General features: G+C 43.5%; 2 protein-coding genes and 1 long non-coding RNA gene across 7 annotated transcripts in view; 1 reads left to right on the top strand and 2 right to left on the bottom strand.

Moving 5' to 3' along the window:
- Positions 1-9,664, bottom strand: part of C14H6orf89 (chromosome 14 C6orf89 homolog) — a 31,568-nt gene extending 21,904 nt beyond the window's left edge. The window contains exons 1-3 of one of the 2 annotated variants that reach the window (XM_014605453.3): positions 9,569-9,664; positions 6,066-6,273; positions 2,587-2,752 (exon numbers count right to left, since the gene is read on the bottom strand). In XM_014605453.3, the coding sequence (XP_014460939.1) occupies positions 2,587-2,752; positions 6,066-6,254 (355 nt within the window). In that variant the 5' untranslated portion in view covers positions 6,255-6,273; positions 9,569-9,664. Of the gene's footprint in view, positions 1-2,586; positions 2,753-6,065; positions 6,274-7,360; positions 7,432-9,568 lie in introns of those variants that run through there. The other variant, XM_014605454.3, reaches the window with a different exon arrangement.
- Positions 9,665-9,667: 3 nt separating this feature from the next.
- The window catches only part of LOC109284342 (uncharacterized), a 58,945-nt gene continuing 49,078 nt past the window's right edge, over positions 9,668-19,534 (top strand). Inside the window, exons 1-2 of one of the 2 annotated variants that reach the window (XR_009456714.1) lie at positions 9,668-9,757; positions 11,331-11,440. This is a non-coding gene — a long non-coding RNA (uncharacterized LOC109284342). The other variant, XR_009456713.1, reaches the window with a different exon arrangement.
- RAB44 (RAB44, member RAS oncogene family) overlaps positions 14,011-19,534 on the bottom strand; it is a 35,765-nt gene continuing 30,241 nt past the window's right edge. The window contains exons 12-15 of one of the 3 annotated variants that reach the window (XM_019492478.2): positions 18,869-18,983; positions 17,450-17,551; positions 16,268-16,344; positions 14,011-15,020 (exon numbers count right to left, since the gene is read on the bottom strand). In XM_019492478.2, the coding sequence (XP_019348023.2) occupies positions 14,933-15,020; positions 16,268-16,344; positions 17,450-17,551; positions 18,869-18,983 (382 nt within the window). In that variant the 3' untranslated portion in view covers positions 14,011-14,932. Of the gene's footprint in view, positions 15,021-16,267; positions 16,345-17,448; positions 17,552-18,868; positions 18,984-19,534 lie in introns of those variants that run through there. The other 2 variants (XR_002091759.2, XM_019492479.2) reach the window with 2 other exon arrangements.

The following is a 19,534-nucleotide window of genomic DNA, read 5'->3' as shown; positions in this document are numbered from 1 at the left end:
CCCACCCATTCTTCAACTTCGTGCCATGTAATGACCTTAAATGATTCCTCTTCCTTGGCACTAGTATGCATCAGAGTCACACATACTGCTACTCTCCATCTCCTGGCTGCTCTTCTACTTGTTAAGTCAAGCAATCCATAAGAAATGAGGTTTAAGAGGGCTGCTGGTCATTTCTGTAATGTACTGAAGTTATGAAGCAATAAAAACATCAAAAGAAAGGATTTCCCTGACACTGGGGCTCCCTGTGGAAGTGCCTGGTAAGAATATTTTAGGTAATGCAGTGGGTTTCCTCTTGGTCAAACCAGGGTAAATGTTTTATTTTTTTTTTTTTTCAGTGTTGGTGCATCCTGGGCTCTGTTTGCAGCCCAGATGCTGACACAGCAGCAGCCTTCACTCCCTGTTATTATGGGTCCTATTTAGATGGTATAGAGATAGTGACTAAGACAACAGAGAACTATGTTGTTAAAAGAACAACTGAGCAGGAAAGTGGAAGCTGGGAATGTTTAAGTGATCCAGATCCCAGGCAGCAGTGAGTCAGCACCTCCCAGGCAGGGAGGAGTCAGAGCAGGTCCACAGCACCACTCTTCTTGCAGGACATGAAACTGGGTGCTATGACAGTCAAAAAAAAAAGAAAGCCTTCAAAAGGCACCAGTCCCACAATGCTCCAAATCCAAAAAGCCACAAGGGTTCACCCCCAATCTTTGTTTCCTTCCTCTCCCCACATTGACACTCTGGCTTCTCCCCACCCCAAGTTCCTGAAATCCATGCAGAGTTGGGGCAATGTATAAGAACTGAGTAATTTTCTCTCCCACCTTCACAGACCCAGATTTTTCCTATTCCCCTTGAATACTTTCCAACCTCCTCCCATTCAGTCCTCTCTCACATTAAGACTGTGGACCTGAAGTCAATTGCTGTTGACTTCAACAGGAATCAAACTGAAGCTGCTCCTCTTCCTTCAAGACTTTTCACAATCCCAGCAATCCTCAGTAGCCTTTCCCCACTCGAGAAGACCTGTGAGTTGCATGCTTACAAAGTACTGTGGCATCTTACTAACAAGATCATTTTAAGCAGAAAGCAGGGTAGTATAAACTAACTAGTTCAGAGAGGCATGAGCTTTCATAGGCTACAGCCTACGTCCTCATAGCTCACACTTCTCTGAACAAGTTAATCTATAAGGTGCCACGCTGCCATGACTTCTGCCTAGCACAACTAACCGCCTCTCTCTAGACCATGTTAAAATATTAGAAGTGCAGAATTATCTGCTGTGTTTGACATTTCAGCAGAGAAAGGAAGAGACATGTTTCATTAGCACCAACGGCATTTTAGTGACTTGTGTACACACACACTATCAATACCAACTGTAAATCAGGGCCTCTCCTCTACCCAGGTTTATTATTTTTGGCCCAAGAAATCTTAGTTTGCAAGCCAGGAAGTGAACAAAGGGGATACCCTGATCCACCCAAGTGGGCTTACATCATAGTGCTTGAGCCAGTGGAACAAAGGGAGACACACTGAGAAAACACAAGAAGGGAGCTAGCAATTCAAGATTGACCTTTTTAGCTGCCACAGGAAAAGTCAAAGCCTGAACAAGGAACTCTGACACAATGAAGCCCTGAAACTAAATATAAACCAGGCTACAGCAAGGACATAAGTATTTGTTTTATGCTGGGTGGAGAGATGATCGATATCATGCCACCTTCTTCGTCAGAAGAATTAAGAACTTTCATACCACCATTACCAAAGTCTCAGGAAAGAGTTTATCAACATTAGCACAGGAACCCAAGCTATTTCCCACCTACTAGTCTAGGTTTGTGTACACCAACTTGCTTCTATTCTGGTAAGAACCCAGCACAAACTTTTCCATTGCTGTTCTCTCTGTCCCAGCATCACCATGGGATCAGTGCCCCTAACTGGGAGACTAATGCTCCAGCTGCCCCATGCAAGAAGCTTTAAGTGACTTCAGTGAGAACACTCTACATGCAAAAGCTACAGTGTTCTTCCAGAGTCTGTTCCCAGTGTGTCACTAAGGCAAAGTTTCCTTTTTCCAAGTCAATCAGAATCACATGCTGAAATTTCAAAACTCTTCCCACAACTGGCCTTTGACTTACAAAGTTACCCCCCTCTTTCTTAATCAAGAGTGAAAAGGCAGTATTTACAAAGAAATATATCAAGTTCCTCATTGTCCCCCTATCCTTGCAACATAGGAGTAACTTTACTCAGATGCTTAAAGAAGGGACATCGCTTCTTCAATCTGAACTTTTGTCCCACAGTGTTAAACACCAGAAAGAGAGAACATGCAAGAAGGAATTTGCGATTAAAAAGTAATAGAGAAAAATACACCCCAGTCTGTGCCTGTAAACTGGAAATTGCTTGTAGGGATTTCACTGGGGCTAATTTCATGCTCTAGCTGAAATGATGGAAGCTATGTATAAGACCAATTTTTGTGTCTCCATAGTAAAACATCTATTAATTTGGAGGCGAGTGAAAGATGCAACCAGTATACACAGTTAGTGTTTAACTTGGTGTTCGCTGTCTCTCCCATCTCCATGCATCTGGTATGTTACAGCAAAGAAATTATTTTCTTACTCTCCAGCATGTACTTCTTGGCAATGGGCAAAGACAGGAGCCGGATATGAACGATGAGGGAGCCCCAGACTTGGGCTCTGGAGAGAGTGGTTTCAGGTGGCAAAGGGGTATATGGCTGGATTATGAAGTACACAATTAGCAAGACTAGCCCCAGGATGAGTAGGCCCTGTGAAAGAAAACAGACATGATTAATTATACTATTATAAGCAGGCACTTCTTCAGGATCACTTAAACAGCAATGCTACTAACACAGGGAACTAGAGCTTCTTCATTAATTGGAACTATATGAAAGTGAAACTAATCTACCTTCAAACAAAAATATTGGCAGACAAAAGGTTGTATTTTTAAAACACAACAATAGAGATATCCTATGCCAGGGGGCTGAGAAATATCTGAAAACAGTCCCGAATTCCTGCTGCCTAACCAAATAATAAACTTGCATTTCCACAGCACCCCTTAGGCATGGATTTTTAAAGTGCTTTGCAAACATTATCCAAGCCTCAAAACACTCTGGCAGAGTAGCCAGGAGTTGCCTTAGCTGTGTAAATCTCTAAATAAATCAGAGAGATTAGGTGACTTTTCTTAGAAGTCACAGTGAATCAAGAGCCCAGCAACAGAAACTGGAATTCCCAATGCTCTGCTCTAACCATGAGACTGCCTGCCTAACTACACAGCATTTGTGCATTTCTAGGAGTGACAAACCTTGACTCTTTTTGTCAAAAGACTGGTTCAAAGAGAGTTGCAGAAGCAGTATTAAAGTATTGCTGCATATAATTTGAATGGGAAATCTCCCATCTTAAACATCTTGACCTCACCGATGGAACATTGCCCACAGCCAAGTAATATGTTGCACCTATACCGCTGCTTTCAATCAAGGATCTTAAAGCGCTTTCCCAGCTTTAAGCACAGAATCATAGAAAATGAGGGTTGGAAGGGACCTCAGGAGGTCACATCTAGTCCAAACCCCTGCTCCAAGCAGGACCATCCCCAACTAGATCATCCCAGCCAAGGCTTTGTCTAGCTGGACCTTAAAAACCACCAAGGATGGAGATTTCTGGGTAACCTGTTCTAGTGCTTTACTATCCTCTTAGTGAGAGTTTTTCCTAATATCCAACTTAAACTTCCCTTCCTGCAACTTCAGACCATTGCTCCTTCCTTGTTCCGTCCTCTGCCACCACTGAGAAAAGTCTCACTCCATCTTCTTTGGAACCATCCTTCAGATAGCCGAAGACTGCTATTAAATCCCCTCTTAGTCTTCTCTAGACTAGATAAGCCCAGTTTCCTCAGCCTCTCCTCACAAGTCATGTCCCCCAGCCCCCGAACCATTTTTGTTACCCTCTGCTAGACTCTCTCCAATTTATCCACATCCTTTCTGTAGTGGGGAGTCCAAAACTAGTCACAGTACTCCGGATGTGGCCTCACCAGTGCCTAATAGAGGGGAATAATCACTTTTCTTGATCTGCTGGCAACACACCTACCAATGCAGCCCAATATGCTGTTGGCCTTACTTGGCAACAAGGGCACACTGTTGGCTCATATTCAACTTATTGTCCACTGTAACCCCCAGGTCCTTGTCTGCAGAGCTGCTGCCCAGCCAGTCAGCCCCCGGCCTGTACCGGTGCATGAGATTGTTCTGTCCCAAGTGCAGGACTTTGGACCTTATTGAACCCCATGAGGTCCCTTTTGGTCCAATCCTCCAATTTGTCTAGGTCTCTCTGAATCCTACCCCTACCCTCCAGCATATCTACTACTCCCCGCAACTTGGTGTAATCTAAAAACTTGTTGAGGGTGCACTCTATGCCATCTTCCAGGTCATTGATGAAGACACTGAACAAAACTGGCCCTGGGCCCTCCACTCCACTTGATACTGCCTGCCAACTAGACATTAAGCCATTGACTACTACCCTCTAAGCCCAATGATCCAGCCAGTTTTCTATCCACCTTACAGTCCATTTATCCAACCCATACTTCCTTAGCTTGCCTTCAACAATGTTGTGGGAGACCGTATCAAAAGCCTTACTAAAGTCAAGGTATATCACATCCACTGGTCTCCCTGCATCCACAGAGCCAGTCATCTCATCACAGAAGGCAATCAGGTTGGTCAGGCATGACTCGCCCTTGGTGAATCCATGCTGGCTGTTCCTAATCACCTTTTCCTCCAAGTGCTTAGAAATGGATTCCTTGAGGATGTGATCCATGATTTTTCCAGGGACTGAGATGAGGCTGACAGGTCTGTAGTTCCCTGGATCCTCCTTTTTCCCTTTCTTAAATATGGGCACTAGGTTAGCCCTTTGGATCTGTGTATGTCCAGCTTTTCTAAATAATCCCTAACCTGTTTGTTTTTGTTTGGTTTTGTTTTTTTTTAACCAGTCGGCTGCTCACCTCCTCCCCAGACTGTGCTGCCTGGTACATCAGCCTGGAAGCTGACCTTACCTGTGAAGACTGAAGTGAAAAAGGTACTGGGCACTTCAGCCTTTTCTGCATCCTGTTACTAGGCTGTCTCCCCCATTCAGTAAGGGACCCACACTTTTCTTCATTCTCCTCTTGTTACTTGTGGAAACCCTTCTGTTACCCTTTACGTCCCTTGCTAACTGCAACTCCAATTGTGCTTTGGCCTTCCTGACTTCACTCCTGTATGACTAAGCAATACTCTTATACTCCTCCCTAGCTGTTTGTCCAAGTTTCCACTTCTTATAAGCTTCTTTTTTGTGATTTAGTTTACTGAAGGGATCCCTGCTAAGCCAAGCTGGTCTTCTGCCATACTTGCTAGTCTTCCTGCACATCGGGATGGCTTGTTCCTGCACTCTCAGCAGGGTTTCTTTAACTTACAGCCAGCTCTCTTGGACTCCTCTCCCCCTTAGACTGGCTTCCCAGGGGATCCTGCCCATGAGTTCCTTGAGCGAGTCAGAGTCTGCTTTTCTCAAGTCCATGGTCCTTGCTTTGCTGCTCTCCTTCCTTTCCACAAGAGCCTGAAATCAAGGATCCTAGCAGCACACCCATTCCACAGGCTTAAAGACAGATGCAGGGAGCTATACCTTGATATCAGGGATCTGTGACAGAGCCAGGCACAGAACCCAGATCTCTCAATTCTCATTCATGATCTTTGGCCCAAGGCTGCCTTTCCTTGCTATTAAATCATGCTGGGACATCAAAGGTTCATTGCAAGTGCTGACAGGGTTGAGTCTTAACTTTGAGAACTAGGCCCACGTTCTGTTAAACATTTTAAGGGGAAGCTCATCTTTCAATTCACTGGGACAGAGCCAAAGTGCAGGCAACTTATCTTTTTGTTTAAACATTCTCACTGGGGAATGGGTGCAGGAAGATACAAGTGGCCATTTATAGTAAAATCAGACAGACGCATCAAGAAAATCATGGATAAATACACCATCAGGTAGTGGAAGAACTTCAAGCCCTCCAAAGGTACGGAGGGCAAAAAACACCCGTGTCATCCACCCTTGCATGTGGGAAAGACACTTTACCTTGCAAAGACCCATCAAATGAGGGTACCGTGGGGGTCCCCTTTGCGGCTCATTTTTCTCCAAGAGCTGCTTGACAAACTTCTCAATAGCTTTTTCTGACATTCCACATTGGTATCCAGTCTGTCTCACCAGGTCGATGGTCTCTGATAGCTTGTCATAAATGCTGGGTTCGCTAGCTGAAAGCTCCATGGCTTCCAGGGAAAAATCCCTGTGGAAAGAATCAACAGTCAGGACCTTCACCTTTTAAAAGCCTCATGTGGGCAGCCCAAGGTTACCACTTCCAGAAAATCACAAGAGTTTATACCTCCAGGTGAAGGTGAGAAAGGAGGTTTCTTTTCAGCAGAGCTCCAAGGCTTATTGATGCCAAAGAGCTAGTCTATTCAAACACAGAAGAACTAAATCTGGAAAATTAGCTGCAGCCCTTATCTTCTCAATTGCTTCTACATCTCCCAGTGACCAAATGAGAAAATCAGCTCTATCCCCATTGACATTAAAGAACACTTGGCAGACAATAAAGGTAAACAGCTAGGATTTTAAGCTGGTATAAATGGATACCAATTTACTGAAATCAATATATTACATCCAGTTACCTCAGCTGAAAATCTGGCCCTTAAAAGGTCATTGGGAGTTATCACCAACAATACACAAGCCAGAGAGCAGGTGTACAGTCCATTTTTTCATGGCCTATAGCTTTTGAATCATTCACTTTAACAAGGTTTATCTTTTGTTCAGTACGTTCCTTCTCCTTCTTGGTTATTTCTAAAAAGAAGTGTGGGTGGGAGGCTGGGGGGAATGTCAAGATTTTATACTTTAAATGCTTGCAATGTAATGTCAAGGCCAGCTGACTGCTGGGTACTGGCAACATGAAAGCAAGCGGCAAGCATGAGAGGCTTTTAGTGTTAAGCTTCAAGTTGGCTTCCAGGTTGTTAGCATACAGCAACCCAACACAACTAAGTACTGCACTGAGACTCATATCATAAATACCAGACAGAGACAGTATGGCTTTTGCTGGCAAATTATTTCCCCCTGTGCAGTTTCAGTGGGGAAGCTTGTGACAACAGATCTGTGCAACATAAGTTATGATTAGCATCAGGATGCAAGTTTATTCCTCCACACCCCACCAGTTTCTCATAAGGGAAAAGTCTTGCAACTTAAACATGTTATGGTTAGAGAAAGATGCAAGGAAGCAAAAAGCCAGCTGGAATTACAGCGATACCAGGAACTAGATGGGACAAATCGCTGGCAAATATCTTGCACTGGCTAGAGAAGAGGATGAATGTGAAGTTTTCCCTTACCTCTTGCTTTTGAGCTGTGGATAAAAGGGTTTTCCCCAAGCTCGGACAACCAAAAGCCTTTTTAGAGAGAAAATGCAATTACACCCAGCCCCGCATGCAGGCTCCTGACCTGCATGTAAAAATCTAGCCTGCTGCATCCAACCCAAGGCTGAAAATGGAAACTAGAGCAAAAGCAAGGCTGGTATGCAAACACTACTCAACAGCAAGTGCAGATCAAGCACACTGCCTGCTAAATTCCTCCTTTGATTCTGCTCAGTCTATTACAGTGAGAAGAATACACACGGCTATTATACATGTACACTCTGCACCAGTCTGTCAACACATCCAGTATGCTAAAAGCACAGATAAGTTTGGCAGCCTGTCCTTGAGGGAGCAAAGGGCTGTATAACATACAAACCTAACATCTAATATCAACTCATTTCAATTACACCTCCCCTATCAAAAACAGCAGCAACCATAAATCAAGAAATCATGCTTTCATGTTAAAATCCTGTAGGCTCTTCAACAATTAACCTGCAAACTAGTTTGTTACCTTTTGAGATTAATTAGACTCAAAAACCTTAATTAGAAATACTAACCAGAGTAACATCAATTAAAAAATAAGAGCAAACTGATGGAATGAGGTATGTGCTATGGCTGTACTGCCAGGTTGCTTTCCTTCCCCTCACATTATAACCGCCATCCTTGATCTATTTATGACCTGATCATGCAGACTCGCTGTTAGCTGCAAGTCTTCCTATCAGAGCAAGCATGCACACCATCGGATTGAAGACTACGAACTCCCTAAGGCAGGTACCTTTTACAAAACAAGAGAGCACTTGGCACACACAAGACGTCGGAAAATTAGGATGCTTTACCAACTCTCTTACGCACATGATACAGTGATTCAGGGGTTGGCAATGTTTTTGGGCAGAGCGTCAAAAACACCCACAACCTCAACTTGTAGGATGTTAGTGTGCCAGGGCAGATGGCCAGGGAGCCACCAGCAGCCTGATCCTTGTCGGGGCAGTGCAGCCTTGTCCTAAGGCACACGTGCAAAGCAAAATGCCTCTGTGTGCCACACACTGGCACCCGTGCTAGGGGTTGCCTACCCCTGCACTGACTCAAAGCAAGCAAGAGGCAGTGGCGGATTGTTTTTGCTCCAACTTTAACCATGGTCTATTTGCCTGGCCCCTGGATCCGCAACGACAGGCTGGCTAAAGAGACTGAAAAGTTACCTAGCTTCTCAGTAACTCTAGTACACCACTGCTCAAGCCTCAATCTCTCTCATGCAGGACTCCACGAGTTTGATGCAAGGGTCTGTAACCTCAAGGGCTTGTTCTAGCAGCTGCCATCTCACTTACAACAGCCCCAGCAACACGACCGCGCACGGGCCACTTTCCCCCTTGCCCTCGCAGCAGCTTGCTAGCGCCCAATGTGATTTCTCTCCAGCCCCATCTGGATTGCTAGACAGCTCTCAGAGCCGTGGCACTCAAAGGGAACCCCTTGAATCACAAACACTTTCTTTGACCTCTACAGGCTTGGCCACGTGAAGCCTGTGAGATGTACTCCAGACACCTATAGAGACACAAGGGGAAAAATGAATCTGCTGGAAGATAAAAGCCTTTCCCCATGTGATTATTTTCTTTTTTTTTTAGGGGCAAAAAATACACCTTTCTAGAAAGCAAATGATCCTTGGCCTCCACATGGGCACAACGGACCAGTCACTTAGGAAAGGAGAAACAGATCCGCTCTTTCCCCTTATGCCTGAAGAGGTGTCTACGGATGAATACTGGAGACACACCAGCTCTTCAGTGGCTCAAGCGCTACCTTGAGGGCAGACAGGCTGTTTTTTCCTGGCGCTGCCGTGACTCGGTTGGCGGGGCCCGTCTACATTCATGGCGCCATCCGATCACGCTATAAATGGGTTTTCATGACTGGACAGCCATGGACTTGGCAGGTGCGGCCTGTCTACATTGATAGCGTGATCGGATGGCGCCATGAATGACTTTTCCTGGCCGGACAGCCACGTGTCTGCCACCACGCGGCAGGTGCGGCCCGTCTACATTCATGGCGCCACCCGGCCGCGCTGTAAATGTAACGTGTGCGGGTGGGGGGTGTAATACAGCCCCGGGGTCGGCACCAGCCGAGGTCTGCGGGGAGGCTGCTCCGCCCTCCTGCCCCCAGGCCCGGGGCCTGCCCCGCCCCCCGCGGCCGCCGCCCCCTCACCCATCCACGCCGCTCGGCGGCCGCGTCCGCCGCCTCCTCCTGCCCCCGCGGCCAGGCGGGGCGGGGCGGGGCGTGGCGCGGCGCTTCCTGCTTCCGGGCCCAGGCCCCGCCCCCCGCAGAGCGCCCTGGCCCCGCCCCCCGGGCCCGCTGTGGGAGGTGTCGTTAACGGCAAGTTACAGCAGCACAGACGTGCGTAAAACACCGCTCAGGCCCCGGGCGCGTCGTGTGCGTTATACACCCGTGTCATCGCGGGGAAGCCGGCGGGGCCCGCGCCGCCGCCGCCTCGAGCTTGCAGCCGTGTGGAGAGTCGGTGTGAGGGGGTCGGCGCCCGGGGGCGAGTGTCTGCGTCACATGAGGTGTCACATCGCATCCCTGGGAGCTTTTCAGAAGGATTATAGGAGATATGTACATGTATATGTATGCACACACCCTGTAATCCGTATGAAAAGTGTGTGTGTGTATAGATATCTATACACGTGTGTGTATAGATATATATATGTATGTGTATATATACGTGTGTGTGTATATAGATATGTATGTATGTGTATATATGTGTGTGTGTATGTAGATGTGTGTATATTGGAGATATATATATATATATATATATATATATATATATATATATATGTACACACACGTGTGTGTGTGTACGCACTTTTCAGAAGGATTATAGGGTGTGTGTGTATATAGATATCTATATACATACACACACACACATACACACACACTTTTCAGAAGGGTTATAGGGTGCCCTCCTCAGCCCACCTCACCCTGTCCTCATAATTCGGGGGATGCTTTTTGGCAGGTGCAGTCACCCCACAGCTTTATTGGTCACATCAACTGCTTTTGCCACCCCTATCTATACGGCATCCGGTTTTTATCGTCCCTAGTCTACATAGCCCCCGAGCTCCCTCCTTGCTGTGATTTGGCAGTGCCCACCAGCTTCCCTTATCTGCTGCTTGAAACTGTCAGGGAATTGGCTACAGCTGCAAGTTGGAAAATCACAACCTGCGTGAATCTCTTTTGCTTGTGATGCGTTGGGATGTTACCGTAATTGGATCGGCCAGATGAGCCCTTGTGATGAATTACTTCTAGTCCATAATCCAAAATTAATTCCAAGTTTATAGTTTTCTGTATAAAAGCACAGCCTGCAATGTCCATTAATAGCACACAAGTGCTAGGGGTGGCAGTCTGGTTGTTTTCTGTCTTCTGTTGATACAAAACCCAACGCCTTTACGTCCTCTATTTTTCTCTTGAAGAGGTTTCATATCAATAGAGGACAGAGCAGCAGAAAACGGGAATGTCCTCTATGATGGCCACCCTAACAGGTGCAGAGGGCTGGTACTGACATTATTTAGTGTGTCTGCTGGCTAAATCTTTTAAAATTACATGGGGTCTGGTAGACTGGATCAGACTTGAGCCTGGCTTTGCGTCTCCGATGGTGGCTAGCACCAGCTGCTTGGAGGAAGATGTAAGGATGCTGCAGTGGGTAAACATGGTAATCTGCCTCCCACAGGTTTCATCCTGATTTATGACGGAGATTAGCGGGACCCATAATCATTAAATGTACAGTAATATTTTTTTTTTTTGCTGCCATTATTGAGGTCTTGGATTAACTCGATAGTCCAGATATTTATACAATCATCCAATCATTTTTGAAGCTTGTTAAATTCTTGGCCTGAATTTCTGTGGGAATGAGTTCTACAGTTTATATTTTGTGAGAGGAAAGTATTTTAATGGTTTTAAATTTCCCTTCTTTTAGGGCCTCCACTTACGACACATGCAGAGAACTCTGTGGCCCCAAAGCAGAGCTCTGCACTGGCATTCAGGAGATCTCGGTTCCAAGTCACATCTCTGCTAACAGCTTGCTGGGTAAGTCACTGCACCTCTTTTGTGCCCCAGATGCACAACCTGTGAAACTGGCACAATGATATCAAGCTGTTTTGAGTTTTCCAGATGCTATGTTAGAATTAGGCATTATTATTAGTTTGGCTTATATTTAATCAGCAAATGACAAGCTCACTTTAAATGGTGAAAGAGCTAAAATTTGAAAATCTGAGGTTAGGTAGCTTTTATGTGATGATTGGTTAAAACATGTCACGATCTATGCACTCTTTAGTCTGGTTGTGCTTCACTTTGAAGGCCCAACCAACACAATTCTCTGGCTTTCAGGCACTCGGCTACCTTATCCTGGCATTCTAAGATTTCTTGCATTGCTAAGAAATGGAATTTCATGTAGGAAGTTCCTCTATTACTGGTGAAATCCCTATAATCGTTTTCCAAACAGTTGAGCATATGCTTAACTTTATGCCACTGAGCAGTCCTGTTGGCTTTAATAGGATTACACAGGCATGCAAATGCATGCAAGATTGGGGCCTTAAAAGTGAGACATTTAAAAAAAATGCAACTCACTTGTCGTTATTTACACTTATTACAGACTTAGCATTTCTCTCAGCTAGGCAATGAAAAAAATCTATTTTGTGTTTGTTTATAATTGGATGTGGTTTCAGGTTTAGTGCTATCAAGTTTGGGTTGCAAACAAAGTACTCTTTAACTGGAATTTATCCCAATGGAACCAATAGGAATAAAATAGAACAGCTGCTTCTTGTCTGCCTTTTCATTAAAAAAAAGAAGAAAAAAGCCTGTCTACATTTTGAGTCCAATACAAGTTAACAGTATGCCATTTTTACAGCTACAGCAGCATGCTTTTGGCTATTACTGGTGTATTTGCTACCATCTAATGGAAGAATTGAAAAATAGCAACCTTAAATGATTTAATTTCCTTTGCAAGCAAATAAAAAGTTGCTGACCAGTAATAGGACTGAAGAAAGAAAAAGCGCCATCTTCTGTGCATAGTACAAACACAATTTAGGATGAGGGAAAGCTCTGGTGGATAGCTTTTGGCTGTGTGTAGCTGCACAGCTCTCCACAGAGTTTAGAATACAAGTATGCAGCCTTCTGTGAATTGAATGGATGGTCTGTTTTGGTTGATGTATATATTGAGGACTTTTTGCTTTCATTGCTGAATGGGATTTCAAGTCTATTCAAGTCTACACTGTAGGAGGCATTATTATTATATACCTGTAATTTTAAATAAATTAGAATCAAGATTAATCCAAATGTGTCAATGAACTTGTCAGTGAAACCACTAAAACACCAGAGCTCTTAGCATGAAAGATCTGATTCTTAGTCTTCTACCATTTTAATTATAAAATTGTGCCATAGCTTGCAAACTGTACTACCTCAGCTATCACGTCTTATGATTTCATATAATTTATTCCTTTCGTGATGTGCCTTTGTCTCCTTTTGCTGGTCAGCTTTAGGTGCGATCTTTCTGGTCTTGTTCTGTCCTTGGAGTTCTGGTCTGGTTCTGTCACAGTTGTTCTTTCCCAAGGATAAGAAAGCAAACTACTGGGCTTTGAGAACCTGAAGAACTCAGTCCAAGTCACTGGGCAAAGGCCAACCCCACTCATGCTACTGTCAGAACATTACCTATGGTCAGCGAGGGCTGGCTTATACACCATTTTTGTATCACTGGGCATGTCTACACGTGCATTTATGCCCGCTTAAAGTTACTACGCAGTAAGCGGGAATAGGCCAGTTTCTACACGTGCAGGCATTAAAGTGCATTAATGCTGCATGTGGACTGACTTGGGACTAAAGTTAGTCTCAAGCCAGTCCACACGCAGTGTTACTGCGCAGTAAGACGTCTACATGTGCATTACTGTGCAGTAAGTAATTGGGCATAAATTTGATACCTGCATGATGCAGGTATCAAATTTACACTCAGTTACTGTGCAGTAAGGCATCTACATGTGAATTGCTGTGCAGTAAGTAATCAGGCATAAATTTGATACCTGCATCATGCAGGTATCAAATTTACACTCAAATTGGTGTAAGTCGCCATATTTACTGTGTAGTACGGGCATGCACATGTAGATGCACCCATACTGCGCAGTAATTTTGGTTACTACATGCAGTAAATGTGCATGTGTAGATGCGCCCACTGTAAATATATTGGCTGTGTTCCCCAATAGCAACAACAAATGCATGAATCCAATTCATTCCTCCCCACCCAATGTGCAAAGCTGACATCATTCACCTGGTTGGTAGAGTTATGAATAGCACACATGTTCCAATTGAAAGAGAGAAGTAGAACCAGACTCATATTGAAATACACCTTATTTATGGTGGTGTTGAAATATTACTCATTGACTATATATCTTCCTTCAGCTGCGCAATGAACCCACACCTAGCTAAATCATCTAGGCTGCACCACAATAGAAACATTAAATAACAATAACAAAAACACACCCATCTGAGCTAGATCATTTCCCACAGTCTCAGGCACTGAAATTGTAACTTCCGGCCCTTCACTGGACTTTACTTAAAGATGTATTTTTAAAAACAAAGATCAACAAGTACAAAAAACACTTCACAAATAAAAAACAAAGCAAGGGTGTTTATACATGTAGTTTACAACACCTTAATTTCCCTTTCCCCAGCTTGTTATAATGGAATAAGCCATTGCTTCTTAGAGTATACTTCATTCAAAATAATTCAGCTGACCAAGCTCTTCATCTCAATGTACTTGTATTATTTATCCTGTGGCTTCTATCAATTTTTCTGTGCATTTCTTATTGTAGTTTTTAATAGCAAGTTTATACAGAGGAAGTGATCCTTTCTTACTTGCAGGCATAGTAGAACATGAAAGGCAGGCAAAAACAAAATTAGATGTACAGGTGAAGAAATTTAAACTGATAGTATACTTTAGAAAGTACAATCTGAAAAGAAATAACTGTAAAAGGAGTTTATGGTCTACTGTACGTTCTCTGTCCGTTGATTTGGAATCACATTTTCTCAGTTTACAAATTCAGAGTTAAACTTGCCACCAGACAGAGGCCTAAGCACCGTTAAGCACTATTTTGCAGCTCCCGGTGATAACACAGGCCTTGTGTTGGCCCTGTGCGCTGAGTTGAATTTCACCCTCAAAGGTTTTTGCTCTTTGTTGATTCCAGTAACTCAACTAAGGCTATGAAAAATTGGCTGGGTCCTTTGTGCTTTTTGCATCATCAGTTGCAGAGAAGGATTGCAGTTTTGATCTCTTAATGAAAGAACTGATGTTTCCAAATTAACACATTAAGCGCTTAGATACTCTGGAGATGGGCAATAATAGAAATTGATTAGACATGAATGAGACAGATTCAGAACAGATTGCAGCCCACTCCCTCATAACTGCTTTTGCTCTGCAGTGCCTGAGGGGAAATCAGTAAGGTCAGACACAGAGATGGTGGTTAAGATGAAGCTATTTTTATGCTTTCTGGTTGCAACAGTATGCATAGACCACAGCAGAGGTCCTGCTGGTCACCCACAACAGCCTCTTTTTTTCTGGGGAGGTGCTGGTGCCTCCACTGCCTCGTTTTTTAATCTGTCTTCTTGATCTTTTAGCAACCTAGGATAATAAATACAAAACAAATTAGCCCGCTAATTGTTCAGCATTGTTGTCTACATGTGACTTGATACAAGTTGGACTTTACAATGCACCCACATGGAGTTAGGTGCCCAAATCCATTGAACAAGCCAGGCATTATCATCCATCTCTGAAAATGCTGATAGAGGATAGGGCTAAGGCAGGGGTCAGCAACCTCTGGCACGCGTGCCGAGCATGGTGCCCAAGGCCATTTTGCTCGGCACACCACGGCCGGCCCAGGTTCTAAGCAGCTGCTGCCAGCCACAGACCCCAGGCTGCTCCCAGCAGGTGGCTTGGAGGCTGCAAGCAGACTGGGCTCCTTGGGCTGGCTGCAGCCGGGAGGCTGCAAACAGCTGCTCCGGGCTCCGGCACGTTGGCACTTTCCATGGTAGACATTGTGGTTTTTTTCGGCACTCCAGCCAAAAAACGTTGCCTACCCCTGGTGCTAAGGTGTTCAAAGGGGCTGAAGGGAGTTGCCTGGAGAATGTGGAAGATATGGCCACTGAGGGAAGGAATTTGGGTGAAAATTCCAACCTAAATCAAGCCACATCCGGAATGAATCTGACCTCCTTGATCAAGCCATAGCAAAATTAGCAGCATCCTGTAGATTGAGGCCTAAGATCAGAGGGGCATGGAACAAAACATAATATCCAACAATGGTAGGTAGAGCAATGCCTGATTTACAGCTCCAAACTTATCCGAGAGAAGAACAAATAGTTGAAGTTGGCACCCTCCCACAGTCCTAATCTATGGTGGGGGGAAGCAGATTGGGCTGGCAACATCTGGAAGACCCATGGAAGTTTCTAGTAGCCAGTCCTAAAGCTAATGTGGATCTGGGCCCAGTATGCTGTGTTCTACCCCACCATCCAATAATGTGTTCTCAGCAGAAGCTACACATGTTGCGTCAGAGCAATGATGCTAGATGTTCAAGGTACGTGTTGTGTGCTGCCATTTCATAAACGTGCCCATTTATGATTTTTGATCTCTGAACTCATAGCCAATTCTTAGCTGGTAAGAATGGGCATAGTCCCAATTTTGACTGACATCAGCAAGGTCTGTGCATGGTGGGAAGGGGAGGGGGAAGGGTGCTGAGTTTTCTACAGAATGTGAAGCCAAGCAGCTTTCAGCTGTAAGTGAACTGTCAGCGTTCACAAGTTGAAGACATGTGAAAAGTGTGAGCCAGCCCATTCACTTCTGCACAGTTGACAAGCCTAAAGCACACTGCTCACCTGGCTAAGGCAACCATGGATTCGCAGACGTTGTGGCCTGAGGCAGCACTGCATTCATAGAACGAGAGCCGATTTTCCTGAAGGATACAAGAGGCCACACACAAATTAACTTGCTGTATACATCTATTTGATAGTTTCAAACCACAGATTAGGTGGATGTAAAACAACTGGAGCATTTCCCTCTCTCCTATTAAGCATGAAAAGAGAAAGAGGACAGTGCATTTGGAAAGATAACATGATTTAAATGGGACTAAAAAAGCACAAATTTCATGGGCAAAGGACTAATAATTACACAAAGGCAGACGGTGATGGAAATGTAGTTGGAAATGTATGGCCTAGAAAGTGCTGCTGCTACTGTGAAGGAGAATTTATACATGAATAAAAGTCTGTATGAAGAACCTGTTAGGTTATAGGACAGTTGAGAATACAACTAGCTTCCTCAGTAGCTACAATGCTAGTCTTTCACTGCAGGGAAGAGATGTTTAGCGTGAAGCAGATGTACATAGAAAGAGGCAGCATGGTTAGACCACTGGATATTGGAGTTTTCAGCTAAAAATTCCCAAATTCTATTTCTGGTTCTGCTAGTGACTTGCTTTGCATCCTTGAACCCTTCTGCCCCATTCTGCCCATCTGTAAAATGGGGAGAAGGACACTTGCCTGTACTACGGACTGTCACCAGAATGAATGCTTGGACAACACCTTGAGAATGTAAAACAGTAAGTTCCCTGCAAAGTATCCTGAACTGGTATTGCTTGAGGTTTCTACTATGCATCTGGCAGTAGAGACGAGCACGATGCCTTACGGTGGGAAGAAGCACAGATTCCCTGTGTCAAGAATTTTACCACCTAGGACCCCATCTGGGGCTCAAGGTAGGAGCCTCATATTGCAGCTTGTAGAATCAGGGCCTAAGTTAACAATGAGAACAGCAAGAAGTGATAAACACACACGCAGGGGAAGGCGACAATATTATATGGTCAGTTCCTGGCAAATGTGAACAATGCATTAAAGGTTTTCTGCTTTGCCACAGCTCCCAGCTGGTCATAAAATGTTTAGAAAGACTCATTCTTTCAGCCATCCTTGCTTAATTATAGCCTTGGGTTTGCTTTATTCTTTTAACCATTAAACTAAGTATGAAGAAGGAATTTAAATTGATGGCAAATTCTAACAAACCCATGCACGTACCTTTGCCAAGCGTTGACCTTGTTCAGTAGACACTTGTCTGTCTGCAGCACAGTCTATTTTGTTACCAAGTAGAAGGATAACAACCTTATCTTCTGCACCTTCCTGTAAAGGAGGACACATGGGTTGAAATCTTGGCCCCAGAGAAGTCAACAGAAATTTTTTCACTGATTCCAATAGGCCAGTTTCATCCATTGTCTGTTCAAATGATAACCAAGAAACAATGTTTAAACATGTTCAGAAAATGTTTAGTGTGACCCCCAGTGTCTTCAATGGATTTAGACAATAATATAAATAGATTCATGGCTTTTAAGGCCAGAAGAGGGACTATTAGATCATCTGGTTTAACCTCTTGTATAGCACAGACCAGAGGATTTCACCTAGGTATCCTGCAGAAAGCCAAATAACTTGTTTTACTGAAGTTCATATTCCAGCAAGGCACCTGGTCTTGATATGAAGACATCACATTGTGAAAAATTTGCTTCCCTTTTTGGTTCAATCTTAATAGTATAATACAAACTGTAGAGTTGGCTGAAAAAATTGTTTAAAAAAAAAGCTGACAAACAATTAATTTATTTCCATTTTTCAGGGTTTAGTGCAGAACTGTTATTTTTTTTGAATTTAGGCCTCATATTCAAATAATCTTGAAATTATTTCCCAATTTTTTTTTATTTCCCCAACACATTTGTGATAAAGAAAAAATATTGATAACTCTGTTGATAATGTTTTCAATGAACAATATTAGAAACTGGTGTGAAAAAAATGAAAATGACTGAAAGGTTGATTATTTTTGCCAAAAGTAATTATAAACCAAAATTCAATGAAAAAAATATTTGAGACATTCCTACTTGTTCTAATTGTAGCCAGTTCTACACAAAAGTAAGGCTCTGACCCCACTTCACTATTAAAGGCCCTTTTCTTCAGAAGAATAAGGGTATTAACAGTTCAATTCTATAGAGAATACTTACCTCTCATATCCTCTGTATCTTCTCCAGAAAAAAACAAAGTCAATTTGGCTCTTAGATTCACCAACCTGTTTCCTACCAGTTCCAATAGTAGTGGTGAATAGATATCTAAAGGCAAAATATAGCTGATGCTTCTTTAGTATTGTAGTGTGATGCCTAAAGCAATGAACAGGCACTGAGGAGACAAGGGTTCTATTCCCAGCTCCAGCACTAATCATCTGGGTAACCTAGGATGTTATCTCTCTTGGCCTCAGTGTCCACACTTTGCCATTATCCCCATTTTACATCTCAGGGGAGCAGTTATGCTGAATGCATGATCGCAATGTGCTTGCTAATCTTCAAGGAGAAGGAACTAATAAAGGGCAAAGACTTATTGGATGAAATCCTGGTTGCTTTGTAGTCAGTGAGATTTCAGAACCAATTTTAGTAAAACCAAGATTTCACTCACTCTACCTACCTGGATACAATTCAGCCAGTACCGCACATCTGCAAAGGAGTATTCTGAAGTGACATCATACATCAATACCACTCCATCAGCTTTTCTGTAGAACTGCTTGGTGATGCTATGATACCTGTTATAAAGCACTCTTAGTTTTTATGCTGCTCTGTGGACCTCTTTTGCAACATTTAAGACAGAAAAATGGAAGTTGAAAAAAGCAGCAAACATGTTTCATGTAGGACTGCAATATTAATGACAGTAGCAAAATAAAAAATGCAAATGTGCATAAATATGCAGATACTCATGTTCGCAAGGTCTTGAAGCAAAATTAGATGTTGCAAATTTGGCAACGGTAAAATTAAGGAGCATCATGCACAGCCTTAAGGGTGCATGTGTACATGAACATATAGATTGACAATTTTTTTTTTATATATGTCTGTCTATACATGTACCTATATTAATACACATACATGCATGTCTGGGTATGTAAGTGTATACAGAGGTACCTGTATAAAATACTTTTATTTATACCACATACATGCACAAACACATATATTATACATATCAGGATATTTGGGATTAAGTCCTGACCTCTCTGACGTGAACAGGAGTTTGCTTTTATTTCGGTGATGCATAGATTTAGCAGTTAGTACTCATTTGAAGCATCGTATTGACAACTCTGTT

This window comes from Alligator mississippiensis, chromosome 14 (assembly GCF_030867095.1).
Source record: "Alligator mississippiensis isolate rAllMis1 chromosome 14, rAllMis1, whole genome shotgun sequence".
NCBI lineage: Eukaryota > Metazoa > Chordata > Crocodylia > Alligatoridae > Alligator > Alligator mississippiensis.
This window is presented reverse-complemented; position numbering and strand designations above follow the sequence as displayed.